Source organism: Oncorhynchus kisutch, linkage group LG27, assembly GCF_002021735.2.
Source record: "Oncorhynchus kisutch isolate 150728-3 linkage group LG27, Okis_V2, whole genome shotgun sequence".
NCBI classification, from domain to species: Eukaryota; Metazoa; Chordata; class Actinopteri; order Salmoniformes; family Salmonidae; genus Oncorhynchus; species Oncorhynchus kisutch.
The window spans coordinates 10165151-10188442 of NC_034200.2; the positions used below are offsets into that span (position 1 = coordinate 10165151).

Genomic DNA, 23292 nt, shown 5'->3' on the forward strand with positions numbered 1-23292 from the left:
TGTGTGTGTGTGTGTGTCTGTCCTGTCTCATCAGTGTAACAAGGGCCTGACATGTGCAATCATCTGTTTACATCTAATCCCCAAGTAAATCTCCTTCATAACACAGTTCACTTTGTTTCCTTCCCCGTGCTCACTCAAAGAGACATCTACAGAGGGATCCTTCTCTGAGAAGACACCTTTAATCTCTTTTGCTCACTCACTCTTCCTCTCTCTCTCTCTTTCTCCCCTCCTCTTTCCCCACATCCTCTGCCACTTTGATTTATTGTGGCTCTTGTGCCCTGTAATCATGTGTTTGTTTTCAGTAACAGTGGTAAGTGAGTCTGTGTTTATGTAGTGGTGCTCCTATACAGTGGCATGTGAGTGGTGATCTGTGTTTGAGTTCAGCGTGAATGTTGTCCAACACGAAAGAGCGAAATGTTTGCATAAGCAAACACGTGTGTGTGTGTGTGTGTGTGTGTGTGTGTGTGTGTGTGTGAGAGAGAGAGAGAGAGAGAGCAAGAAAGAAAGTCTTCCCTGTCCACATATTGTCTTGCCTTGGGCCTCTCTCCCACTCACCCTCCCAAAATGGTGGAAAAGGCGGGAGGGAGTCCCTTTGAGTTGCCCACCCACACACGGTGTCCTCTGGTCACCTCTCTCCTGCATGGGCTGTGGGGCAACAGAAGCTGCAAAGGCGTTGCCTTAAAACTTTCAGTGGAAGCTCGTGTTCCTCGAGTCCTCTCCAATTGAACAAGTACTGTGTCATTAAGTGTGAATTACCAGCAACGATTTAGATACTAGATTACAATGAGTCTCATTCCGGAATGTCACACGCACACATACAGCGGAGCATCCTCTTGACTGACATAATTAATGGCTGTGGAATAGTGGTTAGCCCTAAGCCTTTTTCCTTGATGAATATCATCCATCAACAGAGAGACACAAACTACCAAGACGGATGAGAATCATAGTACATTCCCTCTGGAAGTAAGGACACGCTCACACAAACGCACACCCAAGACACACACACTTTGGAACTATTAGTGGTTGGTTATATATAACCATGTGAGTCGTGTCAGAGACCTCAGGGTGTGCGAGAGAGGAAGATGTTGAGAGGTGTATTGTCGGTTTTCGTGTGGTTTGGTCAAACGTACACACACACATACAAACACGCACACACACACACATGTGTGGGGTGAGAGGCAGGATGGAGCCTGCGGGGTCACCAGGTGACCTGAGAGTGTGCGTCGCAGACTGTGCTGACAGACAGACACAACCAAGGCCACCACGGAATCTACCACCACCCCACAGCTCTCTCTCTTTTTCCTATCTTTCCTTCTCAGTCACTCACTGCCTCTCTCTCTCTCTCTTACTCTACCCGTCTCTCTCTTTCCCTTGGGACTGCAGTGATCTGTTCATTCTGCCTTAGTGTACCAGTTGGAGAGGGAGAAAGTCTTCCCCTGTTCCTGAGGAGCGAGCCACCAACAAGACGCCAGCACAACAGATGGATGGATGGAGAGAACAAACGTGTTCTGCATCATATCACTTCACTTTACATAACCACACACACTGACTCACGCACTCACAGATACCCACACATAGATGAACGCGTAAAAAGTTATCTTTCTACCACATGCTAACAAGGAAAGACAGCAATAGAATGAGAGGGAGGGGGGAGAGGAGGAGAATTAAAGAGGGGAGAGGTTCCCTGGCTGTGTTCTTTTAGTGACAAAGTAAGCAAACAAATAAAAGGACACACACTCCTGGGTTTACTGACGACATCTTCTGCTTCCACCTTCTTCCTCTGTTGGCAACTTAAACCTTTTCACACACACACACACACACACACACACACACACACACTCCTGGGTTTACTGACGACATCTTCTGCTTCCACCTTCTTCCTCTGTTGGCAACTTAAACCTTTTCACACACACACACACACACACTCCTGGGTTTACTGACGACATCTTCTGCTTCCACCTTCTTCCTCTGTTGGCAACTTAAACCTTTTCACACACACACACACACACACACACACTCCTGGGTTTACTGACGACATCTTCTGCTTCCACCTTCTTCCTCTGTTGGCAACTTAAACCTTTTCACACACACACACACACACTCCTGGGTTTACTGACGACATCTTCTGCTTCCACCTTCTTCCTCTGTTGGCAACTTAAACCTTTTCACACACACACACACACTCCTGGGTTTACTGACGACATCTTCTGCTTCCACCTTCTTCCTCTGTTGGCAACTTAAACCTTTTCACACACACACACTCCTGGGTTTACTGACGACATCTTCTGCTTCCACCTTCTTCCTCTGTTGGCAACTTAAACCTTTTCACACACACACACACACACACTCCTGGGTTTACTGACGACATCTTCTGCTTCCACCTTCTTCCTCTGTTGGCAACTTAAACCTTTTCTTACACACACACACACACACACACACACACACACACACACACACACTCCTGGGTTTACTGACGACATCTTCTGCTTCCACCTTCTTCCTCTATTGGCAACTTAAACCTTTTCACACACACACACACACACACACACACACTCCTGGGTTTACTGACGACATCTTCTGCTTCCACCTTCTTCCTCTGTTGGCAACTTAAACCTTTTCCCACACACACACACACACACACACACACACACACACACACACACACACACTCCTGGGTTTACTGACGACATCTTCTGCTTCCACCTTCTTCCTCTGTTGGCAACTTAAACCTTTTCACACACACACACACACACACACACACACACACACACTCCTGGGTTTACTGACGACATCTTCTGCTTCCACCTTTTTCCTCTGTTGGCAACTTAAACCTTTTCACACACACACACACACACACACACACACACACACACACACACACACACTCCTGGGTTTACTGACGACATCTTCTGCTTCCACCTTCTTCCTCTGTTGGCAACTTAAACCTTTTCACACACACACACACACACTCCTGGGTTTACTGACGACATCTTCTGCTGCCCTCTTCTTCCTCTGTTGGCAACTTAAACCTTTTCTTACACACACACACACACACACACTCACACACACACACACACACACACACACACACACACACACTCCTGGGTTTACTGACGACATCTTCTGCTGCTGCCTTCTTCCTCTGTTGGCAACTTAAACCTTTTCACACACACACACACACACACACAAATGCTTAACAGATAAATGCCAGCAGATACATTATGGCAGAGGATTGCAAGGGGATTTGACCTCTTTGGTCCTTTCATCAGAGCATATGAAGGAAAAGAGAGGAGAGGACCATCATGCTAGACTTGATGCACCTGGAGTCTTATTCCGCCAACTCTCCCCCAGCCCTCCCTCAGAGCAGCCGGTGGCTCAGTGGAATCACGTCAGCTGTGTGTACACTCATGCGTGTGTGTGTGTCTGTGCTCCCTCAGAGTGGTGTCACAGATGCTAGCGATCCCTAGGTCTCGCCACTACGCCTCAGGCATGTTAATGATGCTCCGTTAACTGTGGGCTCTGGTCACACGCGTGAACATACACACACACACACAAATATCTGCTACCCTCTTTCTATGTTTGAGCCCCAATATAATAGCACAGATTGAGCTGTCTGTTAACCCGTACTCTTGTTCGTGGAGTGCACGTGATATATGAGGAGGTTTTTGAAAGGCCCCATACAGAAGCTCCACTAGCAACACTTCTGTCCTCTTCTTCTCCTCCTTTGTTCTTCTGTCTTAACCACCCACATATCTTTTACATCCCTGGAGCCTTTACCAGAGCTGCAGCTCATACATACATACATACACACAATACATACACACAATACATACACACACACACACACACACACACACACACACACACACACACACACACACACACCACACACACACACACACACACACACACACACACACACACATACATACATACATACATACATACATACATACATACATACATACATACATACATACATACATACATACATACATACATACATACATACATACAATACATATACACACACACACACACACAGAGAGAGAGAGACATACAGAGAGAGAGAGAGAGACCAGGTTGCTGTTGACCAGGATGTTGCGGGCGGCCAGGTCTCGGTGAACGTAGCTCATGTCAGACAGGTACTTCATGCCCGACGCGATGCCACGCAGCATGCCCACCAACTGGATCACTGTGAACTGACCGTCGTGTTTCTAACACAGAGAGAGAGAGAGAGAGAGGGCAAGCGAGAGTGAGACATGCTATTTGAAAATATCTTGTTGCCCGAGCTCCTTACACACACAACACATGACCAACATCTCTCCATACACAAGCATCCCCCTATCCTTCTCAGCGATGTGTCTACAAAGCAGTTAGACATATATTTGTCACACTATTAAAGGGCCCTTCTGTGAACTTCTCCCCATGACTCCTTTTATCACTACTTCTATGACGAGTACCCGATGGTGTCTGTGGGAGGCATGAGGAGTTAGTTGATGATTTGAGGAGGGGGTTTGGAGAGGGCCAAGATGACTTCACTGTGGCTTCAGGAGCTCTTCTGGGGGTTAGTGGGTTTGGTGGGTTTAGGCTTTCTAGTAATTAGGGGAAGGTAAAGTATCCCTAGGGGTTAAGGGGTGCTCACACACACACACACACACACACACACACACACTCTCTCTCTCTCACACACACACACACACACAATATAGATGTGTGGGCAGTAGGAGCCATCTGGGGCCCTATAGGAACAAAACATGTGTGTGGGGGCCGAAGGCTCGGGGCCGCAGTGGGAGTTCACTCTTCAGATCTGGGAATCCCACAGGAGAATGGGAACACCATCACGACGGTCATCAATCAAAACTACACTGACACAAACGAGCCTGAACAACGGCCTGCAACTCCATAATGTCACCGTGTCACCTCCGACCCGTGGCGAGGGTCTGCCCACTGGCACCCGCGTTCGATAGGACCCTGCCCTCCACGGCTCGATGTGATTGGACACCGACTCCACAGCGAAGCTGCCACCCGCTCTCGGCTAATTGGGTCTTTGTGAATGCGCAGTCTGTCGTGGGTTTGGAGGAAAATGAGGTGGTGAAAACGGCATTATGGTCTGCGGCGGTGAGTGACGGGTCGATGTGAGGCGATGGGTTTCGGTCTCAAAGCACCAGATGCTCTTCCTGGTTCCATTATGGTGCATTATGGGGGACAGGATGGTTTCGCCTGAGCAACCGATATGACACAAAGGCGTTCAGAATAGGACCCTGGAGAAACACAAACACACAGCACCCTTGTACTAAGGGCCCCGCCCGGACCTGAGAATAGCCCCATGCAACGAGATGGAAAGTGTATGGCGAACACACATACAATTCACATACAGGTCTCACACACAATAAATTCTCCCTCTGTCTCTAAATTGAGGTCAGCACAAAAGTTACACACTCTCACTCGAGGTTGAACACGTTTCAATATGATCAAAGGCCTCTAGTCGACATCGCAAACTCCCTAGGTAGAGCTCTTAACAAAACACATGCAACTCGCGTGACCCGGTCGAAAGCAATATTAGACGTGGACAGGACGGAATTAAAGATCGTGGACTACCAAGTCGGGGTTGGGATAAACAGCTGTAACAGGCTATAGTAAAAGACCTGTGTCTCTTCTCTTAAGAGACATCCACTGTGTTGCTTTGTGCAGCCGCTCCATTGAGAGAGAGAAGGTGTGGGAGGACGCAGACCCCTCTCTTTGTTCTTCCTCGACGCTTTTACAGCCTGCACAGGATGGAGTCAGACTTTTTTTCCGAACAGAGTGTGTAATAATGGCTGCGGTGCGTGCCTGCCTCGGTGGACTACCTGTATACGGTCGATGTAAGCATTGTATGACCTTTGCCAAGAGGTCAGGATCGTTATGGAACGTTACGGCAACGTTTACGTTTCTGGTATTCAGACCCTTTTTATGTTGACAGTGTCACTGTTCTTATTGTGTAGTGGTCCATAGCCTTAGGCAGGGTTGGGGAGTAATGGATTACATGTAATCTGTTACATGTAAGGGATTACAACAAATATGTAACTGTAATCCGTTACGTTACCCGTAAAAACACTGTAGCCGGATTACAGATACTTTTGAAAAACTAGATGATTTCTTTGAGGATTACTTTTAAATTCAGAAAGGAGGTTTGCGAAACAAAATCTTTGCCACTTCTCTGTTTTCTCAATGACATTCAAATCAGCATTGAAAAAAAGGAGAAAGTGTAAGTTTGTTCCAGCTGAACGAGTCTGACCACAAGTCAGAGATCACTATGACGACACAACTAATGGGTTTGACGGATCGTGTAACAATAGCAGGAAAAGGCTTTTGTAGGCTACTGTCCAAGCTATGTCTTCCAATGGTGCGACTGCTGTCGGCATCCTAAGATTATCCAACGTGAATAAACGCTTGGAGGTCAGGATGACAGCAGTGGTGTTGTCCACGGCAATAAGGATATCACTTATTATTGATATCTACATAGTGCATTGATGTGAATCACACTGCTGCTCTCTCATTTAGCTATTTGCGCCTTACGGATTGTGGGTTGTTGTGGATGGCTGTTCACAAATTTAAATGTGCATTTGAACCCAATAATGGTTGAATTCAGGACGTTTAAGCTGCCTATCAATCATTGTTTTTGAAACTAGTGGACAGCCAGTGTGAAAAATGTGCTCTTGCAACAGCTGCATATTGCAGATCCAAGCCTACGGACTAAAAGCAGGGCTTTTATTGCTCAATCTAATTCCATAGGCCTAATGGACACATGTTCAAACTCATACACTTTTGATAGCCTTAAAGGGGCAATCTGTAGTTGCTACATCCATTTTGGGATTTATAAATTATATACATTAAAGTGAAGACATAATGTAATATCATTACTATATGTATTAGAAAGAAAAGGGTTAGAAGAAGCCTACATAACCAACCCATAAAATTACATTTAGATGTCGTTCCATTGGTAACATACATTTTTGTCTTCTTGCCTCTTAAGGGGAAAGTCATCTCAAAGTGACTAAATGTTACTCTACCTTTATTTAACCAGGCAAGTCAGTTAGGAAAAAAATATTATTTACAATGGCAGCATACGAGGAAACACTGGGTTAACTGTCGTGTTCAGGGGCAGAACAACAGATTTTTACCTTGTCAGCTCGGGGATTTGATTCAGCAATCTTTTGGTTACTGGCCCATCGATCGAACCACAACCTGACGTAATTAGATTACATTGCTGAATTTGGGTAATCCAAAAGTTACATTTTTTATCACAATTTTTGGACAGATAACTAGTAACAGTAACTGATTACATTTAGAAAGGAACCTACCCAACCCTGGCCTTGGTCTATTGAGATTCATCAGCATCACCCCAGATCTCACTCCCAATGGAAGAGCGTCAGGTGGAGAGAGAGAAATGAGCTAAAGACAGGGGGCGCTATCTCCCTCTTGTTTTTCCTGCATCCTTGTCAGTGAGGCATTGTAAATGCAGCAAGCAACAAACAACCTACTGACTGGGAAGAATGTCAGTTCAACGTCTAGTTTTGATTTACATTTCAACTAACATGAATTCAATGTGAAATCAACAAAAAAAAGGTCATTGGATTTATTGGATTTAGGTTAACAGTTGGGTGAAAAAAAGACGAAATGCCCTTCAATTGGTTACTTTAAACTAATCGAAACAGTTTCTCACGTTGACTAAATGTCATCACATATATTTGTTTGGCTTGAAATAACGTGGAAACAATGTTGGTTCAACCAGTTTTTGCCCAGTGGGAAGTGACCTTCATATTTGATGTGTTCCCAGTTCCAAAGCGACAATATATAGCCAACAGCACACTATTTTATCTATCACTTTTGTTTCAATCTATAAACAGTTTTCTATCTTAAATTAGTCCTATTCAATCCCAAACAAACAAAAAGGTTATTATTTGTCACATACTACATATGTTTCGTTAAAAGCTTGTCTGTTGATTTATCGAAACGATCACGTTATATTGGCTCATCATGACGAATCAATGACGCGGGCTTAGTGTGATGTTGTCACACGACTGTCAGTGACTTAATTGCCAGGAGCACAGGTAAAACAGTAAAAACACGCAGACATTACAACATAATCTACACATATGACATATAACAACTCACACGTTGACAAACACGTACACCCTATGCCAGCGAGATACCACTGACCAGAGAAGAGAAGATACCTTCAACTGCGTCAGAGGGAGCGAGAGAGGACCTCCTTTTGCCCACAGCGTTCCAAAAGTATATCATTCCCACACACACACACAGTTTTCCGACAGGGATGCGCGGAGCTAAACGGAGACACCTCCATACAGCACAAATGGCTGCGAGTTTTTGCAAAGCAACTTGTGCGTTCATATGGATGTTTACAGTTATTTCCACCGCTCGAGTGTATCCACCTAACGAAGGTAAGGAAATCAGTGTTTTGGAATTGTTTAGGCTCAAGGGAGGGTACGGTTCTCCGAAATATTTGGTTAGGCTACTTAACGTGTCTTAATTGAGGGTCCGATTTTCCCTTCATATTCGGGCACTATTGGAAACTGCTGTTTCTTATTTCGCATGTTACATACTTGGAGTTCAAGTATGTACATACAGTTGTTCCTCTTTCATTTGACTTTTATCCAACAATTTGTTTCACAAGCTTAGAATGATGAATAATAATCGCAATCACTGCAATCCAAAAAATGTATGTGGTTGCCTCCCAAACTATCTTTCTTTATCATTTTAGCGGAATTTCAATGCTATGCAGTCAGTAGCCTGCTCAGCCGAAAGCAGTTTGAAGTGGGGCACAAATGAAACCTCCAGATTCTGACAAATGTCACATTTCTAACAAGTAAAACGTCAAAACATTTTCGGGTTCAGCAGTGACCTATGGCCTTTGCGCTACGGGTTTTTATCCCAAATCAAATTAAATTGTATTTGTCACATGCACCGAATACAGACCTTACAGTGAAAATCTTACTTACAAGCCCTTAACTAACAATGCAGGTTTAAGTAAACAAAATATATATATATATATATATAGTAACAAATAATTAAAGAGTATCAGTAAAATAACAATAGCAATGCTATATATAGGGCATACGGGTACAATGTTGGAGCTCCCGAGTGGCGCAGTGGTCTGAGGCACTGCATCTCATTGCTTCAGGTGTCACTACAGACACCCTGGTTTGAATCCAGGATGTAACACAACCGTCATTGACTTGGAGTCCCATAGGGCGGCGGACAATTGGCCCAGCGTCGTCTGTGTTTTGCCGGTGTAGGCTGTCATTGTAAAAAAAAAAACTATTTGTTCTTAATTAACTGACCTACCTAGTTAAATAAAGGTTAAATAATTTTTTTTTACAGGGGCACTAGTTAATCCCAACACACTGTCATGGGCGAGCTATATGTGTAAAGTTTAGCCCAAAATCTATACATTCGTTCCAGTATATTTGAGATAGTCTGTCTGTTTGTGATATTTTATCAATCTTATAATTTTCTTTCCATATCTGCATCTGTATGAATACATTATGTATGGGTTCTTCTTGAGCCTAGGAGTGTACTGCCAATGGAAAGTGGAAATCACCTTCCGTACCTGTTTGTAACTGTGTGTTTCAGAGACGTTACTGGACACAAGGACAGTTCCTGGCGAGCTGAAATGGGCGGCAAGTCCAACAGAAGGAGGGGTATGTGGTCCTGCCGAGACAAAATAACCTATTTCAGTGAGAATGTGTGTTTTATAATGCATAGTTGTACACAGGTAGACTATGGGTGAGTATATATTTTTTTGAAATACCCTATAATCCAAGCTAGACGGCATTCTACTGCAGTCTCCATCTCCCTCTGTCTTCATTGCAGGCACACCCTCTCTCGCGCTCACTTTCACTCTCACCAGCCCCTTTGTTAGTTTAAGAGTTATTGGTGAACTTGACTCCTCTTCAGTCTCCCTGTGCTCACTTTCTTTTACTGAACTGCTTGATTGACAAGGTCCTGGTCCCCACACACTGAGCCCTTTGATTGCCAGCGTATCCCCACCCACCCATTGCTTACGCGCGCACGTACGCACACACACACACACACACATGCACACACGCACACACACAAACCCCTCTCCACATCACAGTCGGGGCCCGTGTCCAGCTTTACGACTGTGACAGCTGTGATTTCTGTCCTTCAACAAAGACTCCAAAGGAGGGAATAAAACTTGGAGTCATACTCTATGACAGGTCCTATAGAACACTTCTACACACACACAGTCTCTGGCTCGGTACGTCTAAAGCTCTCACCAGCAGGGAGTGGGAGGCCACATTATTATCCCATAGTAATAAGATGCCATAGTTAGGCAAGGTCACCATGCAACTCCATAAAACGTCATTGATAAACTATCCAAGATAAACGCATGGAAGGTTTTGTGGTCACTGAAGCTGATTAATGACTAGAAATGACTTTGGTCTAATGATCAGAATGTGTGTGTTCCCAGTGGGAGGAGGTAAGCATCATGGATGAGAAGAACGTCCCTATCAGAACGTACCAGGTGTGTAACGTGATGGAACCCAGCCAGAGCAACTGGCTTAGAACCGACTGGATCCCTCGGTCCGGAGCGCAGCGCATCTACGTCGAGATCAAGTTCACCCTCCGGGACTGTAACAGCCTGCCTGGAGTCACCGGCACCTGTAAGGAGACCTTCAACCTCTACTACTATGAGTCTAACAACGACAGAGAGCACTACATCAGAGAGAGCAACTTTCTCAAGATCGACACCGTGGCAGCCGACGAGAGCTTCACTCAGGTTAGGAGCCTTGGTTTGTTTTTAATCTCTTTGTTCAATTTTAAGATCTGATGGTGTGTTGATTATGTTTTTTCAATGTGAAAATGACAATGAAGGAACATTGTTGTGTTCTTATGGCTATTTATTATCAGTAATTATGTTATTATTACAATGATCAGGTGGACATTGGGGACCGCATCATGAAGCTGAACACTGAGGTGCGTGACGTAAAGGTCACAACCCGGAAGGGTTTCTACCTGGCCTTCCAGGATGTTGGCGCCTGCATCGCTCTGGTTTCCGTACGTGTCTTCTACAAAACCTGCCCCCTCACTGTCCGCAACTTAGCAACCTTCCCAGATACCAACACCGGAGCTGACACTTCCTCATTAGTGGAGGTCAGGGGGTCGTGCGTGAACCAATCAGAAGAGAGGGAGGAGCCCAAGATGTATTGTGGCGCAGACGGGGAATGGCTGGTCCCCATTGGAGGGTGTGTCTGTAACTTGGGATACGAGGAGAGAAGCGGAGTCTGTCAGGGTAAGGCATTTGATTTACTTTTAATTTAATGACCACATTTTCTGCTAAATTGTATCGAACCCCCGGGCGTATGCACTTAGGCGACTGAGCTAAAGTTAAGTCATCAGCTCTTGGACCTCTGGAAGAGAGAGTGAGGGAAATAGGCGAGACTGGAGGGAACAGACGTTCTGAAGACAGTTTTATAGCACGCCATTACTCTCTCTGAATAGAGAGTCTCTGTTCAACACACACACACACATACACACACACATACACACACACACACACACACATACACATACACACACCAGTTGAGCGTCAGTGCTTCAGTAGGGTATGATATACAGCTGTGGGTCTATTCTCTCAACCCTATTTATTATGGCCATCCCAGCAGGCTAATTATATAACAAACAGCTTCAACTTTTAAAGGCCTGCGGACCCGAGCAGAAGGTGTGTGTCTGTGATAGTAGAGAAAGGGACAGCTATCAAACGTTTCTGTATGTGACAGACACCAGGTTCTCTCCTTCCAGACCTCCCTCTCTTTATCCGTAGCAGAGTTAATGACGTCTAAAGGCTGTTTTCTTTAACAAGATTTAACTAGACCCTTGACTCTGATCACCTTTGAACTGAAGTGAAGGACTAGCTCTTTTTAAGTATTTCATTTTCCCCACTCTAAGTAGAAACAGCCCACTCAGGACTGGAGTGCTCTAGTGATTTGCCAATACACTGTCAGGCTTGACGACCGATTGGAACCTAGATTAAGTCTCTCCGTCATATCAATTAGTGGACTGCAAACAATGGACGGGTATAGGGAGAGAGGGAGAGAGAAATAGGGAGAGAGAAACGACAAAGCGAGGCAGGGAATGAGTAGAAGACTGTTTAGCGCTACAGAGTGCTATAAAGAGACAGAGAGAGAAATAGAGCATTGCAGAGAGATACCGGTGGATAGAGGTGGAGTAGGGGTGGAGGATTGGAGAGAGGGGGGGGGGAGGAAGGAGGAATTAGTTTGTGAATAGAGAGGGGGTTCTATAAGGAGGCCATTTAAGGCATAAGGCATCAATGATAGCCCCCCCCCCCCCCAATTGTTACTATGTCGGGGTGTTAGAGGTGGTGCAGTGGGCTCACACAGGGGCAAGAACACAAACATAAGAGAGGTTACCCCCCCCCCCGCCCCCCTCAACTATATCCCCCAATGTCCCTTACCCCCAAACTTACCCCCCTTACCCCCACACACGCACATACACACACACACCTTTAAGAGCTGGGTCATGACCAGGCTTGATGAAGCCGTCAAAAACTTTGACAGACACACACACAAATACACTCTGTTAAGTTGTGAAGGGCAGGGTCATGACCGAGGTTGATAAAGACGTCAAAACTCTGACAGCTGTGATTCGGGCTGGGAGGAGAGGAAGCAAGGAAGGGGACAGAGAAGGGGAGGAGAGACAACAGAGGTGGTTTAAATGTGAATGGGACAGCCAGACTCCGGAATGAAAAAGGATCTCTGCGTTTTGTTAAGAGTTTTGTTAGAGTTTTGACGGCACCTTTTTAGAGGGACTTTGTTCAGCTGTGGTTGCTCATCTGCTGCTATTACTGGGTGTCCTATGTGGGCGTTATCTGTGTGTGTGTGAGTGTGTTTCTAATTTCTGCAGTGTGTATATGTGTTTGTGTGCGATATACAGTGCCTTCGGGAAAGTATTCAGACCCCTTGACTTTTTCACCATTTTGTTACATTACAGCCTTGTTCTAAAATGTATTTCATCGTTTTTCCCCATCATACATCTACACACAATACCCTATCATGACAAAGCAAAAACTGTTTATTTTTATTTTTATAAATAAATAAAATATCACATTTGCATAAGTATTCAGACCCTTTACTCAGTACTTTGTTGAAGTACCTTTGGCAGCGATTACAGCCTCAAGTCTTTTGGGCTTGGCACACCTGTATTTGGGGAGTTTTTCCCATTCCTCACTGCAGATCCTCTCAAGCTCTGTCAGGTTGGATGGGGAGTGTGGCTGCACAGCTATTTTCAGGTGTCTCCAGAGATGTTAGATCGGGTTCAAGTCCGGACTCTGGCTGGGCCGCTCAAGGACATTCAGAAACTTGTCCCGAAGCCACTCCTGCGTTGTCTTGGCTGTGTGCTTAGGGTCGTTGTCCTGTCGGAAGGGGAACATTCGCCCCAGTCTTCATCAAGGATCTCTCTGTACTTTGCTCCCTTCATCTTTCCCTCGACCCTGACTAGTCTCCCAGTCCCTGCCGCTGAAAAACATCCCCACAGCATGGTGCTACCACCACCATGCTTCACCATAGGGATGGTGCCAGACGTGACGCTTGCCATTCAGGCCAAAGAGTTCAATCTTGGTTTCATCGGACCAGAGATTCTTGTTTCTCATGGTCTGAGTCAATTTCGAGTCTCATAGCAAAGGGTCTGAATACTTATGCAAATAAGGTATTTCTGTTTTTCTTCTTTGCTTTGTCATTATGGAGTACTGTGTGTAGATTGCTGAGAAAAACACATTTCATCCATATTAGAACAAGGCTGTAACGTAACAAAATGTGGAACAAGTCAAGGGGTCTGGATACTTTCCGAAGAAACTGTGTGGAGGGAGAGGTGAAATAAAGCGAGTAAGAGAGGGATAGAGAGAGACCTGAAATGACATTTTATAAGATGCATGGTGGTGGTTGTCCAAGTGTGATCGACGTCAGAGAGACGTTATAACTGCAATTCACTGCGGTGCACCTTCAGTAACTCAACCAACAGAGGATTTGGTTATGTGTGTGTGTGTGTGTAGAGAGAGACAGGGCCAGTGTTATGGGTGGGCCTTATGGGGCCTGGCCCGCCCTACTGTACCTCCTTGCCCATCCAAATAAAATATTTAAATATTGATCATTTATTTGACTGAGACGCACGTCGACATAGACGCAACAATACCAGATAAAGCACCCGAGCGAAACAGCACCCATCTGCCTCAGTCTGTGTAGCCCTTGTGCATGACATGTCATACTCTTTTTTTGGCCAGACGGCATCAGATACATGGGCTACAGATAGTAAGACAGTGGGGCGCTGTTTCGCTCACTCAGGTGACATAAGCATTTTCTCATTTGAGCAAAAGTCTGTCTTCCACCCTCTCTCCTCCGTCCTCTCTCTTGACACGGAAACCGATAAGTGATTGAGTGGTTGGGGAGATGTCGATTCGTTAGTAGGTGAACAGAAGTGTCCTCCCCTCCTCAATGGCCACATTTCATCAAGGATACTCATGTGTATCCTGTCACAACATTTTGTCAACCGGTGATTGTCAAGCAAATAACTGATGTAATATAGCCTACACCTTCACAATAAAATCAATATATTTTTTAGACAGGTGTAAAGAAACATGATATGAAGAAAATGTAGTCTATTTCAGAAGAACAGAAGTCGAGTTGTCCTTATGTTAGGCCCTGATCTGGCTATGCCAAATGGCTGTGGGCTACACTAGTTCATTTAGCAGACAAGATTAGCTTAGAATTCTGTGGCATTATTTTATATTATAGTATGAAGAATACACTTGAACTAAGCTGAATTAAATAGAAAGGATATTTCCTCCAAACGATTTGAAGGAGTGCACATATTTGGCTATTCTGTGTTGAGCAGTTAACAAAGAAATGTATCTTTAGTTGTTCTACAAACGTTGGCCGATATGTTTTGATGTTTAATACATTGTAAGGCTGCATGATGCGAGTCTATTGATGATTTGAAAAAAGTGGCTTCAAAGGCATGAGCTCTGCTTAGTTTTTTTTGCTCAGGCTGTACACACTTCATCAGTCTCTCATTCACAATTTGACAAGCACTTGATAACGGCTCGAATTTCCCTGCGGCATCCCCTTTGTTTGGCCGTAATGCACCCTAAAAATGTCCATGCCTTTTGCGGCCAGTGGCCATTGTGCCCTTGGCCTGGAGTGCTGCATGTTCTGAAGCACCTCTCACTCACATGGCTCTCCCTCAAGTGATCAGGTTTTTATCACAGGCTACAAGTGAAGACAGACACATTGGGGACACAAATGTGCGTGTCCTTATCCAATTCCAAGGTACATATTGAAGATATTGGAAGAACTCTCCACATTTACTTTTCATCAGCCAGTATGATGAGTAGGCCTAACAAATGGCAAAATAACTAGCCTATGTCATAACTATCTTTCATAGTACAAAAGTTAACCTATTCTGTGCAAGACGTAAATGTGTCTCGTTTCAGGAAACTAGGCGTATGTCACGGGTCACTATTTCACAGGAGCGCCATTTGAATGTAAACTTTTTGTTTATAATCTAAATGCGTTTTTTTTGCTATAAATAGCTTCTGTAACATGTGAACTTTCATGTTCCTTAATAACAGACTTGTATGCCATCTGTAAATAAGATTAAAACATTTAAATTACGAGCCTAGTTGGTTTAGCAACAGAAAACGGAAGCAACCTTCCCGCTAGCCATGATTGGCTGAGATAATGAGTGGGCTGGACATGCCGAGAGATGAGTTCGGATTGGTCTGCCATATAGCACGCTGCTGTCTATTGGAGCTGGTTAGTATGTGTAGGTAATCCTGTCTAATGCATTTTTTTTTTTAAATGTATCACGTAGTAGAACTGCGTAAGTGTTGCTCTCCACTTTCTGGATGACCGAGTTTTGAAATCAGTAGAGTACGATCGCTAAGGAGATGGAGAAAACACTTATCTCCGGATTACATCTTCATACTAAGGGCAGCCATGGCATCCTTGATAGGGAGAAGCGCCCATCCATGATGTATATGGGTAAGATAGTCTAGCTAGCCATATTTTCAGATATTACACGTTTCTAATTTTGACAAAGTAATTTTCATTTCAAGTTCAAGTGTACTGTTAGCTAGCTAACGTTAGCTGGCTGGCTTGCTAGCTGACGTTACATGTATGATCTTATTATACATATCTCAGAGCCATTTGCTTTGCTAGTTGTAGCCTAGTGTTAGCTAGCCAACATTGAACCTGGTTGGTTAGCTACCTGCAGATTCATGCAGGGTAGTAACGTCATGAGTTGGGATTATGGTTTATTGTTTACCTAGCTAGCTAGCTACATGGCTTAACCTCTTGGACCCCCCCCCGGATCCGGGATAATTGTCATCAACTACGCTAAATAGCATAGCGCAACGGTCAAATAATCTTACTAGAAAATATTCATGTTCATGAAATCACAAGTGAAATATAGTGAAACACAGCTTAGCCTTTTGTTAATCACCCCGAAAGACAGGGGTTTCAAAATAAGAGTCACTTCCTGATTGGATTTTTCTCAGGAGTTCGCCTGCAATATCAGTTCTGTTATACTCACAGACAATATTTTTACAGTTTTGGGAACTTTAGAGTGTTTTCTCTCCTAAACGGTCAATTATATGCATATTCTAGCATCTGGTCCTGAGAAATAGGCAGTTTACTTTGGGAATGTTATTTTTCCAAAAATAAAAATAGTAGCTTCAAGAGGTTAACAAAATACTCCACTATGCAAGTAACCATTTCAATAGAATGTCACTGCGACAACTGTTGATAGACGTAGCTGGTAAATTCGCTCTGGCGATCTTCTCCGATTTCAGAGCACTCTCGTCTGACTGTGCCAGAGTGCAGAATAACTGACATATTTACGAACACTCAACACCCATTGAATATGGATATCACAGTGCTGTGTGTTGCTTCTCCTTCTGTGTCTGTAAAACAAAAGGTATTGACAGTCTGAATATTCATATCCTGTCTGCTTCTCTCTGTGGGAGAATACTGAATACATGATCATCACCTGTCTACTGAAAGAGAAGAGAAGAGGAGAGCGAGCGAGAGAGTGAGAGAGACGAGGGAGACCGATAGAGAGATGAGATAGGTGTAGGGAGTGGGAGAACATGAGGAGCGAGTGAAAGGGAAACATTCACAGTAAAGGTGCCCTTTTATTGCTATCATCTAGGTCATTTACATATTCATTTTTTTTGCGCAAATGCAAATCCAGATAAAATGCAAATCTATCTCATTACATACAGTGTGTGTGTGCCTGCCTGTGTGTGTGTGTGTGTGTGTGTGAGTTTCTCTATAACCCTGTCCTGTCGTCCTCTCTCTCTCTCTGTGAGTCGGAAGTGGCCCTGACCACTCCAGTGTGTCGGCTGTCTAGGTGATGGATAGAGGGAGGGACGGAGTGATGGATGGATGGATGGAGTGATAAATGAGAGGGACGGATGGACATCAGAGGGAGTTATGGGTGCCTGGTAGACCTGGGGAAAACGAGATTAGTTTTTCCAGAGTTAACCACTGTAGATTAGTGATCCCAAGGCCTTTCCCATTCACTCCTCTGTGATCAAGGGGCTCTTCAACATTATAGCAGAATATAGCTACTTAAATGTTGCAATCTAGTCTGATTACGTAATCCCTCTTGTGTTCCGGTACTTCCTCTTGTGGCTTGTGAACAAAATCAGAGTTCCTAACCAGAAGAACTATGATCCTCAATGCAGATGTGTCACCTCTGCAGTGACACACAACAGAACATCTGTATGAGAGCCTGGTTAGATGTTATATATGGCTCCCCTGAGTGAGTGAGATGTCTGTCTGTCTGACTGTCAGCCTGCCTTTCCCGTAGGGTAAACCAGGATTAGCTCCTACCTCACCACCCCACGCACAGATATACAAGCACAGCCCTGTGTGTTTGTATGTGGAATGCATTTGTCATTGGAAAGGTGTTGACACTCGTTGTCTTGGAGGATATTTACAGAGTTTGTCGCTCCTCTTTCCTCCATCAGTCACCCAGACCTGCTAGTTACACACTGGTCTAGGTGGATTTAGTTTCACATTCACACAGTGTTTAGTGTGTGTGCCCAGGCTGGGGGAGGGGCGGTTGGAACTGACAGTGAGAATATTAGCATGTCAGTAGCCCCCGGCAACAATTCTCTCCTCTCGCGCTCTCTCGCTCTCTCTGCATAGGAAACATGTGTTTACATTGCCAAAGCAAGTGACAGCAAATCTTGCTGTTGTGATTGCATACTGTGGTATTTCACCCAGTAGATATGGGAGTTTATCAAAATTGGATTAGTTTTTCGAATTCTTTGGGTCTGTGTAATCTGAGGGAAATATATGTCTCTATGGTCATACGTTTGGCAGGAGGTTAGGAAGTGCAGCTCAGTTTCCACCTCATTTTGTGGGCAGTGTGCACATAGCCTGTCTGCTCTTGAGAGCCAGGTCTGCCTTCGGCATCCTTTCTCAATAGCAAGGCTATGCTCACTGAGTCTGTACATAGTCAAAGATGTGCTTCTCATTCACTCACTCACACAGTTTATGGAGTTTGTAGTAAAAATGAAGTAGCCAACACTCATTTCCTCACTCTACCCAACTCAGCATTTTCTGTCAAATGAAGAGCAAAGGGGAAGGAGAAACTACAGGAGTGGAGAGGGATCTCTCTTGCACACACAGAGAGAGAGTTTAGGGATAATAGAGAGTAATGTGAGTTGTCTACCCCTTACCTGCTGGGTTTGGCTAGCAGCTTCAGCTGCTCTCATCAGGAGACTGGAGACAAGAGCCAAGGATCTGACTGTTTACAGTGCGTGTGTTTGTGTTTGTGTGTGTGTCCTACTGTCCTTCCTCCTCTGTCAACTGCCCCCCCCCCCCCTCACACACACACACACACACTCCTACTGTGTGCGTTCTGCTGGGCGGGACTCCTGTCTCTGAGTCTGATGGACGACCCAGGGGCTGTCCATCATAGAGACACGAGATACCTGACCTGCCGTTGACATGAACACACACACACACACACACACACACACACTCTTTCTCTCTCCCACACATGCACAAACACACCGGCACACATACAGGCATACTGGCACACATTGTTGGCACACCGTGAGCTATTGCATTGTAGCAGGAGGGCAGGACTCAAGGTTGTGAGCTGGCTTTGTCTCCGTCCCATCCTGCCTTTCTCCCTTTTTTTCCACAATGAACAGAGGGAAGGTGAAAGAGAGAGGGAGAGAATAAGAAAGGGAGGGAGTGTGGCCACCAACCCATAAACACTCCTTCGTCTTTTCACGTCACTGTTTCTTTCTCTCGCTCATTCCCTGTCTTCTATGTTTCTGTCCCTCTCTCTTCTCTTTCCCCACAGTCTCTGATATTCTCAATTTTTCATCATTCCTCTCTCTGAAGGGAAAGGCTTGTGTGTGTGTGTGTGTCATGATTTGTGTTTGTGCTGCAAAGATGGAGTGAGCGTTGACCTGGAATGACAGCTCATAAAGGTGTTATTATAAGAGAGGGCTACAGTGGACTGCTGCGCTCTCTCTCTCTCTCTGTCTCTCTCTCCTCTCTCTCTCTCTCTCTCTCTCCTCTCTCTCTCTCCTCTGTCTCTCTCTCCTCTCTCTCTCTCCTCTGTCTCTCTCTCCTCTGTCTCTCTCTCCTCTGTCTCTCTCTCCTCTCTCTGTCTCTCTCTCCTCTCTCTGTCTCTCTCCTGTCTCTCTCTCTCCCTGTCTCTCTCTCTCTCTCTCTCGCTCGCTCGCTCTCTCTCTCCTCCTCTTTCCCCTCTGTCGCACCCTCACAAAGACCACCACCCTCAACAGTTTACGACCTTATGGTGTCACACACACACCAATGTCTCTACTGATAGTATTATAATACCCGGAACTTCACTCACTCATTGATAGCGGGTGCTCAGTCAAAAACAAACCTGCACTTGCCTTTTGCAACTAGCACTGACTTTCTGATAACTTCTGTATTGAGGAAAAATGCATTTACTACGACTGTGATACGTGGTTCATCTTATGATTGAAGAATGCACTAACTAACTGTACATCACTCTGGATAAGCACGTCGGCTAGATAAATGACTCAAATGTAAAATGTCGACATCAAGGCCTACAGCTGTAAAGTGATTGACATAGAGCCATACAAGCAGGGTTCACGGATGTGAATGGCTCCTATCTGTGTGTGTTAGTGCGCGTGTGTGTGCATGTTCTTATGCAGTCAGCGCTTAACTGGTATCGATTGAGCTATAAAAAAAAACAATAACAATCTTCAAAGCATTCCAGGGAGGGAGGGAGAGAGAAACAGAGAGGGAGGGAGGGAGAGAGAAACAGAGAGGGAGGGAGGGAGAGAGAGAGAGGGAGGGAGGGAGAGAGAGAGAGGGAGGGAGGGAGAGAGAAACAGAGAGGGAGGGAGGGAGAGAGAAACAGAGAGGGAGGGAGGGAGAGAGAAACAGAGAGGGAGGGAGGGAGAGAGAAACAGAGAGGGAGGGAGGGAGAGAGAAACAGAGAGGGAGGGAGGGAGAGAGAAACAGAGGGAGGGAGGGAGAGAGAAACAGAGAGGGAGGGAGGGAGAGAGAAACAGAGAGGGTGGGAGGGAGAGAGAAACAGAGAGGGTGGGAGGGAGAGAGAAACAGATTGAGCTATAAAAAAAAACAATAACAATCTTCAAAGCATTCCAGGGAGGGAGGGAGAGAGAAACAGAGAGGGAGGGAGGGAGAGAGAAACAGAGAGGGAGGGAGGGAGAGAGAAACAGAGAGGGAGGGAGGGAGGGAGGGAGAGAGAGAGGAATACAGAGAGGGAGAGAGGAATACAGAGAGGGAGAGAGGAATACAGAGAGGGAGAGAGGAATACAGAGAGGAGAATACAGAGGGAGGCGGAGAGAGGAATACAGAGGGAGGCAGAGAGAGGAATACAGAGAGGGAGGAGAGAGGAATACAGAGAGAGAGGTAAGAATACGGAGGAAGGGAGGAATACAGAGTGAGGGAGGGAGGAATACAGAGTGAGGGAGAGAGGAATACAGAGTGAGGGAGAGAGGAATACAGAAGTGAGGGAGAGAGGAATACAGAGTGAGGGAGAGAGGAATACAGAGAGGGAGGGGAGGGAGGGAGAGAGGGAAGAGAGGAATACAGAGGGAGGGAGGGAGAGAGAAAGAGGGAGGGAGGAGAGAGAGAAAGAGGGAGGGAGGGAGGGAGAGAGAAACAGAGAGGGTGGGAGGGAGAGAAGAAACAGAGAGGGTGGGAGGGAGAGAGAAACAGATTGAGCTATAAAAAAAAACAATAACCAATCTTCAAAGCATTCCAGGGAGGGAGGGAGAGAGAAACAGAGGAGGGAGGGAGGGAGAGAAAACCAGAGAGGGAGGGAGGGAGAGAGAAACAGAGAGGGAGGGAGGGAGGGAGAGAGAGAGAGAGGAATACAGAGAGGGAGAGAGGAATACAGAGAGGGAGAGGAGGATATACAGAGAGGGAGAGAGGAATTACAGAGAGGGAGAGAGGATACAGAGGGAGGCAGAGAGAGGAATACAGAGAGGGAGGGAGAGAGGAATACAGAGAGAGAGGTAAGAATACGGAGGAAGGGAGGAATACAGAGTGAAGGGAGGAGATACAGAGTGAGGGAGGAGAGGAATACAGAGTGAGGGAGAGAGGAATACAGAGTGAGGGAGAGAGGAATACAGAGTGAGGGAGAGAGGAATACAGAGTGAGGGAGAGAGGAATACCGAGAGTGGAGGAGAGAAGGAATACAGAGTGAGGGAGAGAGGAATACAGAGTGAGGGAGAGAGGGAATACAGAGTGAGGGAGAGAGGAATACAGGTGAGGGAGAGAGGAATACAGAGTGAGGGAGAGAGGAGGGAGAGAGGAATACAGAGTGAGGGAGAGAGGAATACAGAGGAGGGAGAGAGGAGAGGAATACAGAGAGGGAGAGAGGAATACAGAGAGGGAGGGAGAGAGAGGAATACAGAGAGGGAGGGAGAGAGAGGAATACAGAGAGGGAGGGAGAGAGAGGAATACAGAGAGGGAGGGAGGAGAGAGGAATACAGAGAGGGAGGGAGAGAGAGGAATACAGAGAGGGAGGGAGAGAGGAATACAGAGGGAGGGAGAGAGGAATACAGAGAGGGGGAGAGAGAGGAATACAGAGGGAGGGAGAGAGGAATACAGAGAGGGAGAGAGGAATACAGAGAGGGAGGGAGAGAGGATACAGAGGGAGGGAGAGAGAGGAATACAGAGAGGGAGAGAGAGAGGAATACAGAGGGAGGGAGAGAGGAATACAGAGAGGTAGAGAGGAATACAGAGGGAGGGAGAGGAATACAGAGGGAGGGAGAGGAATACAGCGAGGGGGAGAGAGGAATACAGAGAGGGAGAGAGGAATACAGAGAGGGGGAGAGAGAAACAGACGAGGGTGGGAGGGATGAGAGAAACAGAGAGGGAGGGAGGGAGGGAGAGAGAGAAGAATACAGAGAGGGAGAGAGGAATAGCAGAGAGGGAGAGAGGAATACAGAGAGGCAGAGAGGAATACAGAGAGGGAGAGAGGAATACAGAGAGGCAGAGAAAGAATACAGAGAGGGCAGAGAGGAATACAGAGAGGGAGAGAGAATACAGAGAGGCAGAGAAGAATACAGGAGAGGAGAGAGGAATACAGAGGGAGGCAGAGAGAGGAATACAGAGAGGAGGAGAGAGGAATACAGAGAGAGAGTAAGAATACGGAGGAAGGGAGGAATACAGAGTGAGGGAGGGAGGAATACAGAGTGAGGGAGAGAGGAATACAGAGTGAGGAGGAGAGAGGAATACAGAGTGAGGGAGAGAGGAATACAGAGTGAGGGAGAGAGGAATACAGAGTGAGGGAGAGAGGAATACAGAGTGAGGAGAGGAGGAATACAGAGTGAGGGGAGAGAGGAATACAGAGTGAGGGAGGGAGGAATACAGAGTGAGTGAGAGAGGAATACAGAGTGAGGGAGAGAGGAATACAGAGTGAGGGAGAGAGGAATACAGAGTGAGGGAGAGAGGAATACAGAGTGAGGGAGAGAGGAATACAGAGTGAGGGAGAGAGGAATACAGAGAGGGAGAGAGAGAGGAATACAGAGTGTGAGGGAGAGAGAGGAATACAGAGAGTGAGGGAGAGAGAGGAATACAGAGAGTGAGGGAGAGAGAGGAATACAGAGAGTGAGGGAGAGAGAGGAATACAGAGAGGGAGGGAGAGAGGAGGAATACAGAGACGGAGGGAGGAGAGGGAATACAGAGGGAG

At 45.8% G+C, this 23292-nt stretch overlaps 1 protein-coding gene across 1 annotated transcript in view; it reads left to right on the top strand.

Annotated features, from left to right (window-relative positions):
- The first annotated feature begins 8040 nt into the window (after positions 1 to 8040).
- The window catches only part of LOC109872011 (ephrin type-A receptor 4), a 37454-nt gene continuing 22202 nt past the window's right edge, over positions 8041 to 23292 (top strand). Inside the window, exons 1-4 of the mRNA XM_020463079.2 lie at positions 8041 to 8444; positions 9637 to 9704; positions 10499 to 10807; positions 10966 to 11320. Coding sequence (XP_020318668.1) covers positions 8318 to 8444; positions 9637 to 9704; positions 10499 to 10807; positions 10966 to 11320 — 859 coding nt within the window. The 5' untranslated portion in view covers positions 8041 to 8317. The remainder of the gene's footprint in view (positions 8445 to 9636; positions 9705 to 10498; positions 10808 to 10965; positions 11321 to 23292) is intronic.